This window comes from Echinops telfairi, unplaced genomic scaffold (genome assembly GCF_000313985.2).
Source record: "Echinops telfairi isolate 266 unplaced genomic scaffold, ASM31398v2 ScPeMD7_7400;HRSCAF=8409, whole genome shotgun sequence".
In the NCBI taxonomy this organism is placed as follows: Eukaryota; Metazoa; Chordata; class Mammalia; order Afrosoricida; family Tenrecidae; genus Echinops; species Echinops telfairi.
In genome coordinates, this window is record NW_022111300.1 from 8,814,088 (window position 1) to 8,833,825 (window position 19,738).

At 44.3% G+C, this 19,738-nt stretch overlaps 1 protein-coding gene across 1 annotated transcript in view; it reads left to right on the forward strand.

Moving 5' to 3' along the window:
• Positions 1-1,664, forward strand: part of RBBP8 (RB binding protein 8, endonuclease) — a 75,496-nt gene extending 73,832 nt beyond the window's left edge. Inside the window, exon 19 of the mRNA XM_004702903.2 lies at positions 1,272-1,664. Coding sequence (XP_004702960.1) covers positions 1,272-1,369 — 98 coding nt within the window. The 3' untranslated portion in view covers positions 1,370-1,664. The remainder of the gene's footprint in view (positions 1-1,271) is intronic.
• Positions 1,665-19,738: the final 18,074 nt, after the last annotated feature.

Below are 19,738 nucleotides of genomic sequence, written 5' to 3' on the forward strand. Positions count from 1 at the left end.
AGGGAGACTCAGCAGGAAGCTCTGATGGTGATCAAGGATTCTCAGTCACGTGGCTCATTGAAGAGGACACGGAGAACAAAGGACATTACCACAGTCATGATGGGTGGCATGTCAATTCAGCATAGTTGCAGGTGGGACTAGAAAGTCAGGAAAAAGACCGTACTATTATAGATTAGAGGAGCTTACAAGATTGTTTCAGGGCCTTGCAACCACCTTGGTCAATGTGTGACCATTGATCATGTGGCCCTAGTACCCCAGTTTGGAAACAGATTGTCAGGCTTGTCTTTGTAGGCACTGTACCTCTAGGTGGGCTCAAACCTTCAACCTTTGGGCCTGGAGTTGAGTGTCACCCCCAAACTCTATAATTAGGTGTAGTAACGTTGGATAAATATCAAATTATTACCATCTAGAATTTCAATTCAGGCTTGCCACCTTCTGGTGACCGTTCTCAAATAAGAGGCTCACTGGTTAAAGCTGTATGATTAGCAGTGGGAGAAACGCTTCCTCACGTTCGGAGATGACTCAGCTGTTTAGTTATAAAGTAGTGTCTGCAGAAAATGTGAGCTCTCTGACAGGTTATAGCTAGATTTCCATTTTCCCCTAACCAGCTAGAGTAAGTTTGACATGGTGTCTCTGCCTGGTCACCAGGTACAATCAGACAATCCGGACCGAGCCTGTGTTAGCTGTGGCCTAAGGGTGTGGGTAGATCAGTCCTCTGCTACAGGCTACTTGAGTGGAGACACCGGGGAGGAGCGTCTACGCATCTGCAGGGTGTAAGAGCAGCACGGCATCTAATGAAACAGCTCCTGGGGAAGGGGGTTTAGTAAGCACCTGGAATGTAGCAGAAAGGCGAGGAGTTCCTGTTTAGCTGTTTCCCCCGATGGGCATCCTTTGGGGAAGCAGAGTAGGAAAATGCTGAAGAGCTCTGGTTCTGGTATTAGATCTTGAGCAAAGTCCCAGTTCATCCACTCCCTAGACTTTTTAACCTTGAACAAACTATTTAACTTCCCCAGGCATAGTGGAAGTTATTTTAAAGGGATGTGAGAGTTATATGATACTATATAATTAAAGCATTTGACAAATGGATGCTGCTATTGTTTCTGTAAAGGAAGGAACATCGTAAGTCGTGAGTTCATTTTTCATCATTACACTGTAATAGAAGAATCGTGTAAACTTAGAGGGCATTAAAGGCAAGGCTTTACGATATATGGTGAAGGAAATGTATGTTGCAAATAACATCTAAATTTGTGATTTTCTCTTTTCCTTTTAAGGTTACATTAAGGAAGAACGTACTCCCTGCCCTCGTCCAAAAAGACGGCAGCCGTACACTGCAATGTTTTCTCCAAAGGGCAAAGAGCAGAAGACATAGATGTTCAGGCAAAATCAGGATAGAGGACTTTTTTCCTTTTTGGTTATTTATAGTTAACGTTAGTATTAAACACTGATTTTTTTAATCTTTGTAAACTGATTTATTAATCAATTTTGTATTGAAAAATGTTTGTAAATGACATTTACCGACCACACAAACAATTATTTAAAATGTGGATGCGTTGATGTACTTTCTTGCTTTTTGCACCTTTAAAACAGTAAGGTGCTTTCATTTTGCACTCTTAAGAGGTGTTTATTTACTTTGGTAAAACCCAATTACAGTTTTGAAAATACGATCGTTTTGTCTGTGATTTGTTGTCTTCGGGGCTTTTCTTTCCACTTTCACTTAGTGCTTACACTGCACAGCGAGGTCCTGTTAGTACTATCGACCGTTGTTCTCCTCAGCGCTCCTGTGGACCACACCAGTGTTTGGCATTTAGAGATAATCACAGGAAGGGCTAAATTTGAATAGTCATGTTCGCTTTCCAGCTCCTTTTTTGTTCAACTGGAAGGAGGAGTACTGTTCTGCAGTAAGTGCCTTTTTGTGTGCTCACCGATAGCCAGGTGTTCCCTTTGCCAGGTAATAGAAATTAGCACAGTTCTCTGATCTGATCACAGTATGTGTTTTCAGCATGCTTTTGTTCTTGGTCCAGTTCTGAAGCTGAATTTGTTGTATTCTCTGCCCGTTGGGTTCAGTTGTGTTATTTCTCCTGTTGGACTTATGCCGTAAGCTTCCAATTTGACATCAAAATTAATTTCTCTAATTTAGGGACTTTCTATCTCTTTAGAGCAGTGGTTCTCAACCTGTGGGTCGCAACCCCTTTGGTGGTCAAACGACCCTTTCACAGGGGTCACCCGATTCATAACTAGCAAAATTACAGGTATAAAGTAGCAACGAAAATAACGTTATGGTTGGGGGGATCACCAGAACATGAGGAACTGTATTAAAGCGTCGCAGCATAAGGAAGTTGAGAACCGCTGCTCTAGAGCCTACTGTCTGAGTCATTAAAGTGATCGCCCACACCAGGTCCTCATTTTTAGTGGCTCTTTACCAACATCTTTTTGAATGTGTATTTCACTCATAACTTGACAGTATTAAGAGTACATGACACCTCACTAAAATCCAAATCACTTCATCAATGTACTTTTTTCTTCTTAGAATGTATGAATTCTCTTAGCTTAGAGTTTGATCTTCCTTGTTGACCATGGTTCCCATGAGAACAAATGGCATCAGCTTGTGTTATCCAGTGTCTGAAAAAGAAAGGTACTTAGAAGAATATCTACTACATGGCAAGCACTTAGGAACATTACTTGGCTCGGTATTAATTGTGAATTTCTCACAACTCATCGTTCTTTTGCCTCTCTTCCAAAATTGTAGGTCCTGTGTTTGAGTGTTGCTCACTGCTGGCAGTCAGCTAATTGTCCCAAAGTAATCTAGCAGCCTTTCTTGGTCACTTATATGCTAGGGGCTGAGCTAAGGCTCTTCACCCAGACTTTTTAATCCTCAAAGAAACCTGTGTATTATTGTGCAATTATGTTAAGCTAACAGATACAGTAGGTTAAACAACAGATGACTGGTTCTATTTTTCTCACTTGAAGAAGTCTGGGCATCAGTTATTCAAAGTTGGTCATCAACTTCATGATGCCCTGAGGGTCTCTGGTATCTGCTCGAGATAAAAATGGAGACCCGGATTGCCAACAGTCTGAGAGACTCCCTGGATCTGAACAGGGCACCACGGGCGGTGCAGTTAGAACTCTGCACCACCAATAGAGTTTGCATTTTAAGGGAAAGTCTAAGTAGAGACAGGATATAAGAGATTGCCTCTCTGATAGCATCTTGGCAGCTACCAATCCCATGTGCAGTGAGCATGTTTCATTATCTGCTATTGAACAGCCCTTCCAGTAAATAAACACTTTCTAAAAAATACTTGTATTGGAAGGATGAGTTTAAATACAAAAGTGTATGTCATTCATGAGGCTTAATACACTATTATTTTTTCAAGTTACCAGTATAAATGTATGTAACGGGCCTTTGTGGCACAGTGGTTAAGCACTTGACTGCGAACCGAAAGCTGGCCAGTTCAAACTCACCATGGCTCTCCAGGAGAAAGATGTGGCAGTCTGCTTCCATAACGATCACAACCTTGGAAATGCTGTCGGCCAGTTCTGCACTGTCCTGCACGGTCACGGTGTGTGGAGTTTTTGTTTACATTTGTAAAGCATTATACATGTTAGATACTAGTGTCATACAAATCTATGCTGGTCTCTGGTTATATATGCTTTAAAAGTCTGCAAGCTTTTTAAGTTGAGAAGCTCTGATTTGAACTATGTAAATATGCTGAACCTATACATCAGTAATTAACATTTGAGCAACTAATACCTGACCTGCCTCTGACAAACCATCGAAAGGTTGTCAAAGGCAACAAAGGAGTTAATCATGATTATCCACATATATATGCATGTATGTATGTACATATGTACACACATATTTGAGCGTGTCTGCATCTTTATATATAGTGAGAGAAGGCATAGTATGTCACCTTGAGAGAAAAGCCATGTAAAGTAGAAGATAATGTCCTGACACCTTTCACGTAAAGAAAAAAGGTTTCCAGGGTGAAACAAATGGCAGCTGTTCAGATGTTAATCACTCAGTTGAAGCTGCATCTAGCACTTGTATTTAAAAATTCATAGAGGGTGTTCTTTGGTTTTTTAAATACCTAAGAAATAACTTAGAAAGACTGCAGAGATTCCTCCTAGATTGTCTTTAATTTATAATTTCATAAGAAGGCAAATAATACTAATTCATTTACTTAACCACTATTTACCAAGCACTTGATCTTTATCGGGCACAATACCAGCGGTGGTGTTAGGACTAACAAGCTCTCCCCAAAGGAGCAGCAAACGCTTAAACACAGACCTTGGGATTTATTATGTGCTCTTTTGCATCTTTTATATACACACGATTTTAATTTTGAAAAATGTACTCAAGAATTAAGCATTTGAAATATAACTTGTATATGACTGTCCACTATATCTTCTCAAGAAGCCTAGTAGTTTAGGGGGCATATCAAAGTTCCTTTTGCTAAATTAACACTGTTAGAATGATTCCTCCCAAGATTGAAGTGTCTTTCCACTTGGGCCCCATAGCATGCACTGAAACAAAAATATTACGCAACAGTGTCTGCCATCACACCAGCAGAGGCCAGAAGAGAGCTGCTTTTTGAAGAACTAATTAATTGAAATAGAGGCTGAGTGTTGTTGTTGTTATTAGATGCTATCAAGTCAGTCTGACTAAGTGATCCTAACATACCACCGAGATGAACAGTGCCCACTCCTGTGCCTTCCTTACTTTTGTGACTATATTTGAGCTTATTGTAGCCATTGTGGGCCATTGAGGATCTTCTTTTTTACTGACATCCTTCTGTAGGGACTGGTCCCTCCTGAGAACACATCCAAAGTAAATGAGACAACATCTCATCTCATATCCTCATTTTTAAGAAGCATTCTGGCTGTACTTCTTCAAAGGCAGATTTGCTTATTCTCAGTCTATGGTATATTTAATATTTTTCCCTAACAATAATTCAAAGACCAGATTTTCAGGCTCTCTTGTTCCTTGTCCAGCTTTTACATGCTTTGAGGCAATTAAAAATTCCATGGCTTGGATCAAGCACACCTTACTCCTCAAAGTGATATCTTTGCCTTTTAATACATTTGTAGCAGATTGCCCAATACAGTGCCATTTGATTTCTTGACTGCTGCTGCTTTGGGTGTTAATTGTTAATCGAAGTGAAATAAAATTCTTGAACACCTCAATATTTTCTCCGTATATCATGATAGCAGTTTGAAAATCAAGGCCTTGGCGATAAAAAACACCAGAGATCACACGATAGACTTTTTTTAAAGACCAATAACTCATTCATTATAAGGACCTTTTTGCAACAACATAAATAGTGACTACATGTGAGCTTTGCCAGATGAAATTCACAGAAATCAAATTGACTACATGTATGGAAAGAGCCCGTGAAGGAGTTCAGTATTAGCAGAACAAGGCCAGGGACTGATGAGCACAAACCATCAGTTACTCATTGAAGCTGAACTAAACAAGTCTACAAGATCTAAAGTGAACTACAACATGAAGTGAATCCTACCGGAATTTACAGACTATTTCAAGAAGAGATGTGATGCAATGAACAGTTTAATGATTAAAGATCAGGTGGGCTATGGGAGTAACATCAGGGAAATCATACATGAAGGAAGATAAAGGAAAGATGAAAATGAAGATCAGGAGAGAAACTTTCACTTGAATGTAGATAGAACAAATAGAAGAAAGCAACTGAACAAAAGATGTCAAGGTCAGTTCAAGAAAGACACAGAGTATTATGATGAAAGCTACAGAGAACTGGAGTTATAAAGCCAAAAGGGAATATCATGATGAATGACCATTTCTCAAGATGAAAGAGCTGAGGAAATTTTAAGCCTTAAGTTTCAGTATGGAAGGCCTTAAGTTTCAGTATGACCAAAAGAAGATGGAAGGAATATGTGAGAGCCACTGCACTGAAGTGGATACATAAGCAAATGTGAAGAAAGCTGATGGTGCCCGACTTTCAAAAGATACAGCATCTGGGGTCTTAAAGGCTTGAAGATAAACAAGCGGCCATCTAGCTGAAAAGCAACAAAGCCCACATGGAAGAAGCACACCAGCCTTTGTGATCATGAGGTGTCGATGGGATCAGGTATCAGGCATCATCAGAACAAAAAAGTCATATCATTGTGAATGAGGGGGAGTGCAGAGTGGAGACCCAAAGCCCATCTGTAGGCAACTGGACATCCCCTTACAGAAGGGTCACAGGGAGGAGATGAGACAGTCAGGGTGTAGAATAGGAACGATGAAGAATGCAACTTCCCTCTAGTTCTTCAATGCTTCTTCCCGCCCCCTTCTCCCCGTGACCCCCCCCACCCAGTATCATGATCCTAATTCTACCTTACAAATCTGGCTAGACTAGAGGATGTACACAGTACAGATAAGAACTGGAAATGCAGGGACTCCAGGACAGATAAACCCCTCAGGACCAATAAGGAGAGTAGCTATACCAGGAGAGGAAGGTGGGTGAGAGAGGAGGAACTGATCACAATGATCTATATACATAGCCCCCTCCCAGCGGTGAAGGAAGACATTGGACAGTGTAAGACATGAAAAAATAATTTATAAATTATCAAGGGTTTGGGAGGGAGAGGGGGGAAAAGTGAGCTGATACCAAAGGCTCAAGTAGAAAGAAAATGTTTTGAGAATGATGGTAACAAATGTGCTTGACACAATGGATGTATGTGTGGATTGTGACAAGAGTCGTACAAGCATGTATGGGTTGTGACGAGTTGTACGAGCCCCCAATAAAATGATTTTTTTTAAAAAAGTTATACAAGCCCACAGTAGAATGATTTTTTTTAAAGTCACTGTACCAAAAAGGATTGGTCGACATTGCACCATTCCGAGAGGTAGCATATAATCAAGAACCCATAGATTTAAGGAGGGAGTTTTAGCGCTACTGAATGGATTGGAGGAAAAGCAAGGCTCCAGGAATGGATGGAATACCAATTGAGATGTTTCAAGACTCACCTATGCCAAGAAATTTGGAAGATAGCAGACTAGGCAACTGATTGGAAAAGATCTATATTTGTGTCCATTCCAAACAAGGTGATCCAAAGGAATGGAAAATTGTTGAACAATATGATTAATATCACATGCAACTAAAATTGTGCAGATGATTTAACAAGTTGCAACAGCACATTGACAGGGAACTGCTAGAAATTCAAGTTGGACTCAGAAGAGGCTGTGCAACAAGGAATATGATTGCTAATATGGATCTTGGTTGAAGGCAGAGAATACCAGAAAGATGTTTACATGTGTTTTATTGACTATGCAAAGTCCTTTAACTATGCAGTTAACGATAAGTTATGGGTAACGTGAATAGGAATTCTATAAATAATTGTGCTCATGGAAAACCAGTAATTTGGAAAGAACAAGGATATAGTGGATGATTTTAAATCAGGAAAGATGTGTGTCCTTTTTCCATCCTATTTCATCTGTATGCTGAGCAAATCATCTGAGAAATTGGACCATATGCAGAACAGCATTAGGATTGGAGGAAGGCTCGTTAATCTGCAATATGCAAATGATAGAAGCTTGCTGAAAGTGAAGAGGACCTGAACCACTAAGGAAATTGAAAGCTATAGGCTTTAATATTGATTACATCTCAACATCAAAAAAAAATCCTCACAGCTAGACCAACACGTAATATGATAAAAGGATGAGACTGAATAGGAGGATTAAAGAAAAAAAATCTAGATTAGTAGCAATTGGAGACATTCAGTACAATGCTGAAAGCTCATGTAGTGAAAAATAATTAAAATGCAATGTAGTTGTTGGAATAAAACAAGTAGTTGACAAGAATTCATGGTCTTGAAAGAAAAGTAAACATTATGTACCTACCATGTGCTGGGCATTTAGCAATACAAAGTTATGCGAGATCTTGTTATTAAGCAATGAGAGATCATGAAATGAGTCTCAGGAGGTCAAAGAAGCTTTGGCTGAGTGCCAAAGAAATACTAAGAATAATCAGACGGTGAACTGTGCCTTGAGGATGAATCGGCCTCAGAGAAGCAGAGAGAAAGAGGTAATGCAATCTAAGTGAGAACTAGCCTGAATATGGAAATTCTAGAATATTAAGAGTCACCGGAGGCTATAAACCATTCTGAGTCTGTGTATAGCTTTAAAACTACTAGTAGCTGACACCTTTATACAAATTAAACCTTACACAGAACCTCAATAGTGATTTTAATGGCATAAGTTTTTTTGCTGGGTGGTATTTGGGGGCGGTGTCAGGCATCGCTTCAGAAGAGCGGAAACTGCCAGGACCTGCGCCAGCCGGCCCCACAATTGTTTGAGCCCATGGTGGCAGCCACTGGGTCCGTCCGTCTTGTCAAGGGCCTTCCTTTTTCTCCCTGCCCTCTACCGCTCATGAACTCCTTCTCCGAGTGGTCACGCCTTCATTTTGAGAACAGTCACCAGGTGGTTGATATAAAACTGGTGGGATCTTTTTTTGGTTGACTGTTTGGGTTTTTATTTGTTTAGTAGGGAGTGGTTCGGCATATGTTCAGGTATGCAAGCACGAATTTTAGTTATCTATTCCAAGAACAAAGAACACATAGGCCAAATTGATGACAGCAGGATTGAGAAAGAGAGAAAAAAATTCTGCTTTCAAAAGGTCACAGCCTTGGGAACCAGGGCTGATCTGCTGTGCAACCTGGGATTGCCATTCACTGGGACCTAGTCAACACCAACCGTTCAGACTCACGGTGCTCATTGTCCATGAAGATGATCCATGGCATGTGGTTCTTTATCCACCTAGCTGCTCATTCATCCCCTCAGTCCTTTACTCATTCATCCTGCCTGCCGCTCCACACTTTCAGTCTTCATTAGCATTTCCACCAAAGGCAAGCAGACCAAAGGGGGAAATGACCCCAAACTTGACAGGTGATAGGGATTTCCAGTGATCCAGGCAATGACTTGACAACCAATCAGTAATTCCTAGGGAAACAGATGCAGGCAAATTTGGAGGAATCCCTTATCAGAGAAGGGGCTCAGGTTCCTAGTTAGGATGGATCCACTTGTTGTAATACTGTCTATCAACAAGGACAACTAGAGAAGCTACACAAGTTACACAAACCATTGGCTTAAATGCACTAGAAGCTGCTGAAGCCGCAGTGGCTAGAGGTGCTAGGATTATGGAGTAGGGAGAAAACTCAAGAGGTGAGCTTAATTCCATTAATGGTTTTTCCCAGGAGACAAAATGCAAGCCAGAGGGTCACTACTAGGAAGCAGAGAACCCCATGGAACTCCTGGTAGTCTCACCAAGGGCCTCATTCACGGGTTTCTCCGCACGGTGTGTCACAGTTTGAGGTTATATGGAATGGGAGGCTAAAAAGGTAAGATGGAAATCTCATTGTAAAGAGACAGCCATTTTCACTGTGCGGTGGAGACCAACAATAAAGTTTAGGACTTACCAGGTAAGCACGTAAAAGACAGTTAGTCCCTGGAGAGCTATGCTATCAGAACAGGAATTAAACCAGCACTGGCTAAACAGGGTGCCTTACCAACACTACAACCCACAGCAACTCAGTCCCTGGTCTGAGATTCAAACCTCCCCACATTTGGGGCAGCAGCCAAAGGTGTTAACTGTCTGCACCCTCCAGGAATGCCTGAGTTAGATTGTTGCTTTTGTTGCTAGGCACCTTCAAGTCGGTTGTAACTCAGGGCAACCCTGTGTGCAGCAGAACACTCCTGCCCAGACCTGGGCCATCCTCACAATCGGGCCTATGTTGGAGCCCATTGTTGTCAATCCATCTTGTTGAGGGCCTGCCTCTTTTTTGTCGCCCATCTACTTTACCAAGCTGTACTGTACTTCACCTGGTGATGTAGTGCTTACAAGTTGGACTGCTAACTACAAAGTCAACAGTTTGAAACCACCCTCTGCTGCTGTTTGGGAGAAAGAGAAGACTTGCTACTCCCGTAAGAAGGGCTACAGTCTCAAAACCCGCAGGGGCAGTTCTATGCTGTCCTACAGGTCTGTGAGCCCACATCAACGCAATGGCAATGCGTTTGAAGTTTTCTACTGTACCACGCATGATGTCCGTTACCAGGGACTGATCTTTCCTGACAACATGTCCGAAGTACGTAAGACAAGTCTCGCCATCCTTGGCCCTAAGGAGCATTCTGACTGGACTTCTTCTAAGATAGGTCTGTTTGTTCTTTTGGCAGTTCATGGTTCTTTGAATATTTTTTCACCAGCACCATAATTCCAGTGCACCAATTCTTCCTCAGTCTTCCTAATTCAATACCCAACTGTTCACATGCATCTGAGACCATTGAAGATACTGTGCACACCTTAGTCCTCAAAGTCAGGCACACCTTAGTCCTCAAAAGTAACATCCTTGCTTTTCAACACTTGAAAGCGGTCTCCAGCAGTAGATTGACCCAATGCAATGTGTCCTTTGATGTCTTGCTTGCTGCTTCCATGGTCATTCATTGTGGATCCAAGCAAGACGAAATCCTTGGCAACCTCAATTTTGTCTTCATTTATCACGATGTAAGCTATTGGTCTAGCTTCGAGGATCTGGGTCTTCTTTAAATTGATTTGTAATCCTTGATTGTCAGCACATGCTTCAGGTCCGCTTCACTTTCAGCAAGCAAGATGGGGTCATCCGCGCATCAGAGGCCGTTAAGAAGCCTTCCTCCAATCCTGTTACCACATTCTCTTTTCATGTAAGCCAGCTTCTCTGACTTAGATTAGGGATGTTGAAAACTGTATGTGTAGGCTTGCTTTCCGTTTGTGCTTCTCGGAGTGACAGGAGCACAGGGTCACAGGGCACATTAGCATGCATCTTGATGGCCTCTTCGGCGAGGACTGTGATCATAGCCTTCTTCCTGGGCTTCCCGCTCAGGAAGTTTGTATTAGGAAGGTGAGAAATGTTGGTAGTAGAGGGTGGTCTTCTTGGTGCTTACTGAGCTTTGTCCCATGCTCTGGACACTTAGTCATGCTAAGGGAACTGTCAGGCCCAGGAGGGAGAGGGTCTCAGTAGGCACGCACATGGCCCTGCGGCAGCCCCTGCTCTGGGGTCATCAAGACCGAAAAAGAGGTACCTAGTTCCTGAGACATTGAAATTTGTTTGTTTGTGTGCGCATGTGTGTGTGTAGGGGACAGCAGACCATAATTATTTGAAACATCCAACATACCTTAATGTGTGCTATAGAATTCAATTTGAACAGTCTCCATTCAGTGAAATATAAACCATTTTAAATGTTGTCCCAAAGACTTCACAAGAAGGAAGCTCATGGAAACATTGACCCAATGGAAAGCCCTTAGGTGCCTCTCATTTAGGGATCCCTGCTTCCTTGTCCGCCCCAATTCCGGAAAAAGACAGAAGCAGGAGAGCTGAACGTGGCCCAGCATAGTATTCCAGTCTTTTCAGCTAACTTCCTTGGAGGTTGGTGATTATTTTAGACATCTAATATAATATTAAAATATAGTTCCAATGTCCAGCCTAAATCTCCCTGCTAAGCCTACCAACACCCGAAGCACTCTGTAGAGCAGCTCCTAAAATCCCTGGGCAGGGGGTGAGGACCAGGGCCATGCCTCATTGGTGCCTGCCAGTCTCTGGTACGGAGCTGCCGTGCCCCGGAGCTGTTTCTGCCGCTGACCCTCCTGCTTTCCTGGAAACAGTGAGTCAGCAGTTGCATGCCCACAGCTCTCTAGGTCCAGACACTGGAAGAGATTATGTGGTAAGAGGTAAGAGCTACCTTGTCCAAGACCAAATCCTTCCAGGCTGGCCTCTGGGGAAGAGGCTGAGCTTTCACAGAGATCCAGGGGAACAGGTCAGTGAACTCTAGCAGAAGACTACAAAGCTCACGGGACACTTCAGTCCGCTGGTCAGCCAGGTTCTACAGGTTTGCTGGGCCTTGTCCTTCTGAGCACCTGAGGAGAAGGGCTGGTGCTCTTCCAAAGGAGGTGGCCAAGGTTCTGTCACATCTGCTGGGAGGTCCCAGCTCCTCACCACATCAAAAGAGGGGCTACTACTTCCATAAAGCACAGAAGAAGCCCAAGGGCTAGGGTCCCTCTCCCCAAGGCTAGCATCTGGCCTCTCTGTAACAACATAGGTTACACCGGATGTGATGGACAGCAGGGCTCTTCCACATCAGCTTCCATGCCTGGGACCTCCCTGCTGGACACACTACTCCACAGTCATGTGCTGCAGGACCAGTCACTGCTTCAGTGAGATGTGCAAAGGTTCAGTTTAACACTGATGATCTGGAAGCCACTCTCTCCTTTGCACATGTGTGTGCATACTTCTAGTTGGATCTAGCGTTTGTTGATAGTCTTATCTCTCAAAGAACAATTTTTAAAAAAACATTTTTTTCAAATAGGACCTTAGTGTGGCCCTCAAATTCTGTAAGTTCACTTGAGAGGGCTTGTTGGGCAATTCCCAGAATCCTCAGGTAAATCCCCATGAAATAAATAGTAATAACCCCAAGTATTGGTGCCAGGACAGTAAACACCTAAGAGGATGAGCTGGGTGACTAGCCTATCCCTCCGTGCACTATAGCCAAGAAAACCCTCTTTTGGAAGAGGCGGGACTTAGTTGGTAAAAGCAGGAGCTGTGGTTCCCATGTTGTAATACTTGTTCTCAAAAGATCCATTGCTTGAGTTGAATTGAACCATCTTCATAAATAGGACCTTCCTGCACTTTCCACAATCCCCTGTAAAGGGACAAATAGCTAACATCAAACATACACGCCCTCCCTCCGTCTCCAACACCCCCTCTCCTATGGAACAGCAACTGCTTCTGGTGGGGGTGTGCCCAGGGGCCTAAAGCCCAGTGGACAACCATGCCCTGTTAGTTCCCCAAGGGGTGCACATGCTGTGGCCAGAGCCACACAAGGAGGCACGAGGTGACCTGATGCCCTGTTTTGTGTGTGAATTCACTACACTTGAAAAAGAGAACCCACAGAAGATGCAGGGGGAAGATTCTCAGGGCCCAATACAGTGCCTTAAACATCATAGCAGGCAGGAGGGAAGATTTGTTGAATGAATGCATGATGAATGCTTCTGAGAACTTGTCTGGTCTCTGTGAAGTTTTACTGTTACCTGGATCAAGCCTCCGCCTTCGAGACTTTCTGATCCCCGTTGAGAAAATAAGAGAGAGCTGGGCTTTGTGGTCCCGTCTAGCTTTGTCAGCTTCTCAAGATTAGATAATTAGCCCTTTCCAGGCGGGCAGACCCTACTGCACAAGAGCTATTTCGAATGTTAAAGATGTCACTCCGAGGACTAGCGTGCACCTGATCCAAGCCAAGCTTTGTATGTGGTATCAGGTGGGACCAGGCCCTGGGGGAGGACTCGGTGCTTGCTAAGTAGAGGTAGAGGGCTAGCGTGAAAGAGGAAGAGCCTTGACAAGATGGACGGACACCCTAGCTCAGTGGTTCTCCACCTTCCTCATGCCGCGACCCTTTCATGCAGTACCTCCTGTTGTGGTGACCCCCCAACCATAACATTATTTTTGTTGCTACTTCATAACTGTCATTTTGCTACTGTTATGAATCAGGCGGGTCGTTCCACTCCCAAAGGGGTCGCGACCCACAGGTTGAGAACCGCTGCCCTAGCGCACGGGCATAACACTGGTGAAGGCGGGGCCGGGCTGGGGAACGTTCTGTTCTGTTGCACATCGGGGGGGGGGGGGGGGGGGGGGGGTGGGTGAGCTTTCTCACCAGCAGCTCCCAGCAGCCTCAGCAGAAGGACAACCCAGAAGATCAGTTGAAAGCATGACCTCGGGAACAAGGCAAACCCGGGCCGCCGGTGTCCCCAATCTGGCCCTCGAATTCTCTGAGCGGTCCATGTCTGTAAGTACCGAGATTCTGATGAAGGTTCAATGGGATGCTATGCGAGCTCTACTCCCGCATCTGGAGTCCTCGGTGGTACAGAGTGCGCATGCCCGACCGCGACGGCGAATTGAAAAGTCAAGTCGGCTGAGATGTCTTGGAACACAGCGCTGGCGATCTACTTCTGAGAACTCGGCAGGCTTGCATAGCCGTCCCTAGACGAAAAGAGGAATGATGCCGAGATGAGCACTGCCTCTGTGTGATGCATCCGACTGCAGAATGTACAAACCCGGCGGTGGGGCGGGGACTGCTCTGTTCCGGCAGCATGCCGTGGCCATGGGTCGTAGCCAACTTGACAGCAACTGTTGTTTGGTATGTTCCAGTGCCAGGAATTAGCCAGTCATTGATCATCAGCAGCAGCAACTGGGTCTTTCAGAGGCAATAGGCAATCAGAAAAGAAAGCCGCTGAAGCAGTCAGAATGTGAGCTGGGCTTTGAAATATAGGTTGCACTTAGGCCGGGAGTACAAGGTGGGATGGCGCTTCATACACAGAGAAGTGGTCTTAGGCAGGAGGCAGCAGAAGAGTAAAGGCGCTGCAGGTTGTGTTGGGGGCCACCAGGAGACGACATCCAACGGGAGCATCGATGCTCGATGCTCGTTAGGGGACAGTGAGATGAGTGGGTCAAGACCTCTGAGTAAGATTGCCCAAAGGGGTGTTCTATGACACTGCGCTAGTCTAGGTACATTAGAGAAACAAATCCATCGAAACTCATGTACAAGAGAGAGTTTTATGTAAAGGGTAAGTGCACATCAAGAAAACATCCCAACCCAGTGCTGCCCAAGCCCACAAGTCCAGCATTAACCCATATGTCCAACACAAGTCCACAAAGTCCTCCTCCATCTCACAAAACAGACGCAATGATGCCGACTGGAGGAAAGCCAAGTCAGTGAATATATAAACATCTCAGCACTTGGAGGGGTCTCCACATGGGTGCTCCAGCACCCAGGGCTGCATCCAGGTAGGTCCATGTGGCTTCTCCTTGGGGATGTCTTGCAGAAAGTCAGCCTTGCAAGCTGAAGCAGGGAACTGGCTAAGGCAGCTACACCCTGGACCGACCATCATAAAACAAGAGACCCAAAAACTAGAAAGGCAAGGCTCAGTGAACCATTTATCCCTCCGCCCTTCAATTAACCCCACATGTGTTTATCGGCCAGGTTGGCACAATAAACTAATTCAGACACCAACATCCTTGCTAAGGCCCAGGTCCTCCCTACGTTGTACGTTTTCAAGCCCTTGAGTAAGGGACTAACAGAATGAGTGTCATTCCTGGGCTGTCGAGTCCTTTAAAGTGCTGTCCTTTTTGGAAAGGGAATTTTATACCCCAAACAGTAATTTTTTTTTATGTGCTCATCATAAACTCAGCAGAGGTAGAAGTGTGAACAGTCTTCCCAGCGATAAATTCAAACCAAAAGACCAAAATTATGATGGCAACATATGTACAAATGTGCTTGACACAATGAATGTATGTATGGATTGTGATAAGAGCTGTAAGAACCCTCAATAAAATTATTTTTTTAAAAAAGACCAAAATGGTATCTTAGAGGAACACCCACAGAGAGATTTTCCAGAACATACCCAGCCTTGTTTTATGTATAATTCAGGGTTTGAAAGAAAAGCCTCCTGCAGATGTAGCACCCAGCTCACCTGGAAGGTATGCATTTCAGGTACAAGGTGTCTGTTCGGCATCATTGCCTATCCCCCAAATCTCACTTCTTGGGCCCCCTGTTTGTTCCAGACAGAGAGAGAAGGTGGCTAGAGCTAACGTGACACACCTGCTGAATTAACCAAAAGTGTTCCTTGTTTCGGTGTCCCTTCTCTCTCAGCACAACAAGCAGGCGGCCAGCCCCTCAGGAGCACAGCAGAGTGGGGAAGGGCACTGTCATTATCTGGAACTGCTAGCACAGAAGTCCGACACCTGCCTGGCTTGAGTAAACATACCAGGGTCACTCAGGAAGGATTGCTACAAGACCATATGCATTTTTATTAAAAAAAATTATAAAACTGTGAAGCTAATATTTCTCAAAGTCTCTTCCATTTAGGTCTATACAGTTCTGACTCTTGATTGATATGCAAAGGCATTAAGTTGTGCGGGTCCTCACAAACCATGGTTGGCACTGCAAATATGGGGAGTCCCGAACACTTCACTGTGCTCGCTGCAGAGCCTGCACACAAACCAGGAAGCACTCGTTTGAACAGAACGAAGGAATACTGCCTGATTTAAAACCAGGAAAAGCATTCATAAGGGTTGTATCCTCTCATTATTCTTACTTAGTCTGTATGCTGAGCAAATAAGTCAAGAAGGTAGGCTCTGTGAAGAAGAACGCAGCAACAGGATTGGAGGAAGCCTTATTAACAACCCGTGATACCCAGGTGACACAACCTTGCGTGCTGAAAGCTAGGAGGATTTGAGGCACTTGCTGATGACGAACAAAGACTACAGCCTTCAGTGTAATGAAAACAAACCCCCCCACAAATGGACCAATAGACCACATCAGAACAGAGAAAATATCTAAGTGGTCAAGGATTTCATTTGACTTGCACCCCCAATTAACACTCATGGACGCAACAGCCAAGAAGTCACATGATACATTGCATTCGACAAGTCTGCTGCACAAGACTGCTTTGAAACGTAAAAGAGCAAATGTGTCACCCTGAGGATTAAGGTGCACCTGCCCCAAGCCGTGATATTTTCAATCACCTCGTACACCTATGAAAACTCGACAGTAAATCAGAGAAGCTGGAGAAGAACTGATTCCGTTGAATGATGGTGCTGGAAAAGAATATTGAAAATACCACGGACGCCCAGAAGAACAAACAACTCTGTCTTAGGGAAACAGAGCCAGAACGCTGCTTACAAGTGAAGAGGGCAAGTCTTTGTCACACACACTTAGGACATAGTATCAGGACAGCCTCGGCCCTAGAAAAAGACATCATGCTTGGTAGGGTGTGGGGAACAGAAGGATTTCTCTCGTCTCCCCAAAATATATGCTAGATTTAGCTTTAGAATGACTTCACTAGGTGGTCAGCGAAAGTAGGTCAGAGGTTATTCTCCCTAACATCAGCCATCAAGAGTGGATTGGGAGTCATTCTCACTGAGAGGTATCAGCTGTCTAGATCAAGCAGACACCACTGCTTATCCCACAACAAATAGGGCCCATTCCTTTCTGTTATTGTTCCCTTGAAGCAGTGCCCATAGGCAAGCCCGGGACCACTCTAAGATGACTAAGCTTAGGATACTATCCTGCCACACATACCTCCCTATTCCCTCCTCTTACTATTGCACGTTCACCCCTAGGTCATCCCCCTCCTATTGCTTGTATTGCCTATGTTACAGCCCCTCTCTGTGACGTAGGTCATTGTCTGCTATCAGGGGACTGCATGCCTCCCAGAATAGTAATTGTCTGTTTTATTGTATGAGACACCAGAGAGATCAAACTTGTTTCTAGGATGAATTGTATTGCCCCTTTCAGTCATGTATGATTCTGTAATCAAATCCCCCTAAAGTGAGATGATGCGTGGTTAGCAATAAATAATGAGGCTCCCTGGTTCTTGGGAGGGCGGCTGAGGAAGGACGAGGGTGGCTGGCTGAGAGGTGGCTAAGGAGGACGAGGCAGCTGCGCCTACTCTGACGCCGAAGCCCCCTCCACGAGGACCATCAAGTGGGGCTGAGGTGAGCAATGCTACCATGAATTGTGTCTGACTCCATTACTTGACTCCATCTTTTAACTCTCATGCTCTCTATGACTTTACTGTAATCTTTACTTGTTATCGCTGTACAATTGCGCCTACCAAACCTGTGATGTTTTGTGGGGCTCCCCCTTCCCTTTAACCCCACAGTAGAGGATCGCTGAAAAACAGGAAGACTGTTACCTCGTTTCATGTCAACTTGAAGATACAGAAAATGTAAGGGGTGGTATTCAACCTTTTAACCAGCCTGATGGTGCGTCCTTGTGGGCATGGCCTTTTCATAAGGAGGACCCTGAGAACCGCCCTTTCCCTCTCTGCCAATACCCTCTTGCTGGCGAGCCACTCTGGGACCTGCCAGATCCCTGTGATGCTTCCACCACTATTGGATCCACAAGACTTTGCAGCCACCGGCCTGTGATCTTCCTGCATTTTGCATCATCCCATGTGCTGCATGTGTCTGAAGAGGGACGGATTTATGGATTAGTATCAGATTTATAGATTGAGTTGGACTGGGCTGGGATGTTTTCTTGATAAATAATTACTTCTTGATATAAAGCTCTTGCTTACACCCATAAAAGTGTATCCGGATTTGTTTCTCGGCCAATCCAGCCTAACACAAAGCTCTTCATTCAATATGATGGACTGACACAGTGTCTGCAGCAATGGACTCGAGTATAACTACAATTGTGAGGGTGCCGTGGGACTGGCAAGTGTTTGATTCTATTGTGCATTTGGTCACTATGGGTCAGAACCAACCTGACACCACTTCACATCGAAACAACCCGTCCCTGGAGAATGTTGTGCTTTGTTATTTATAGCACATCGAATGGGAGTTTTGGCATCTGGAGGGATTCAAATCACGTTCCTCTGAGTTTGGGAAATAAAAAACTGTCAGCAGTTGTAAGATAAGGGATGGAGAGTAGATGAGAGAAAATTTCCCAACAAAATTCATAGGAGAGCCCTTGCTACCGTCAAAAAACTCACAGATACATTATTGTGATGGGAAAAAATTCCTCAGTGCGACTTCCCAACCTTTATCTCACCAATGCAATTATCAATGTTCCTAAAACTTTTCTTAATAACGCCCACATGATCATCGAGTGTCTTTTGAGAAAATCTATCCGATTACCCCCTTTGGAGTCCCAGACACTAGTCGCCACCACCATAACCTTCTGGACTGAACTCTCAGCCTTGAATTAGGGGGCTCACCAGATCCCCTATGAATCCCTGTGTTGATTTGACATGCTTTCAAGGCACCCTAAAGAAACTAAGATAACGTGTTCCTGAGAGAACTTGTCTGCAGCCACCCACTGATGACAGAGACAGGTTTAAACAAGCTGAGCTTGGAATGAGCCTGTGCATTTATGAACCAGGACCCTACTAGCCATATTTCTCTACCCTATGAAATGTATTCACTCCCAGTGTAGGAGTCCAGAAGTCCACATTCAGAGGGACAGAGCTAGGAGAAGGCTTTCTTTCTGTGTGGGCCGTGGGGGAGACACTCTTGCCACCTTTAAATGTCTGTGGGCCCAGTGTTCCTTAGAGATCGAAATATACCTTGACAGCATTCGTCCCTTGGGTTTAGGAGGTGCTGAGGGCAGGAATGTCAGTCCAGAAGATCTGCTCTGCTCCTGACTCTTCTTGCTTGGTGCTATGAAGCCCCTCCTCTCTGCTTACTTCTCTCCTCCTTCGTCTTTTATAGGATAAAGAGTGATGACGGCCAGATCACAAGCAAACTCCTCTTATATCAGATTAGGGTTGTGACTTAATAAAAGGTGTTATAGCCTAAACAAATCTCAAACGTTGGGATGATCACATAAGATCACATGATATTGAGGGGTGTGTGTGCTTTTTTTATATTATATCACTACATAACTGCTGATGAGAATCATGGCCTAACCAAATTGACACCTATTTGGGATAGCTGACCCAATTTAGTCCATGACAGAAGGGAAGTAGACTATGTCCCCCAAATATGGCCTACATAAGTAATATCTGAACATCCACAAGGGAGGTGGATACAAGGTGGAAACGTTAGAGATCATCTATGTAAACTGAGACATGTGCCATTGTTCTATGTGTTCTTTGACAATATGAACATTGCATATTTTTCCTTCATTAGAAACAAGGTCACAGGAAAAGAGGGACCAAACTTCAACCCAGTGCTCCAAGGTGTGAAGACAACATGCCGGCGC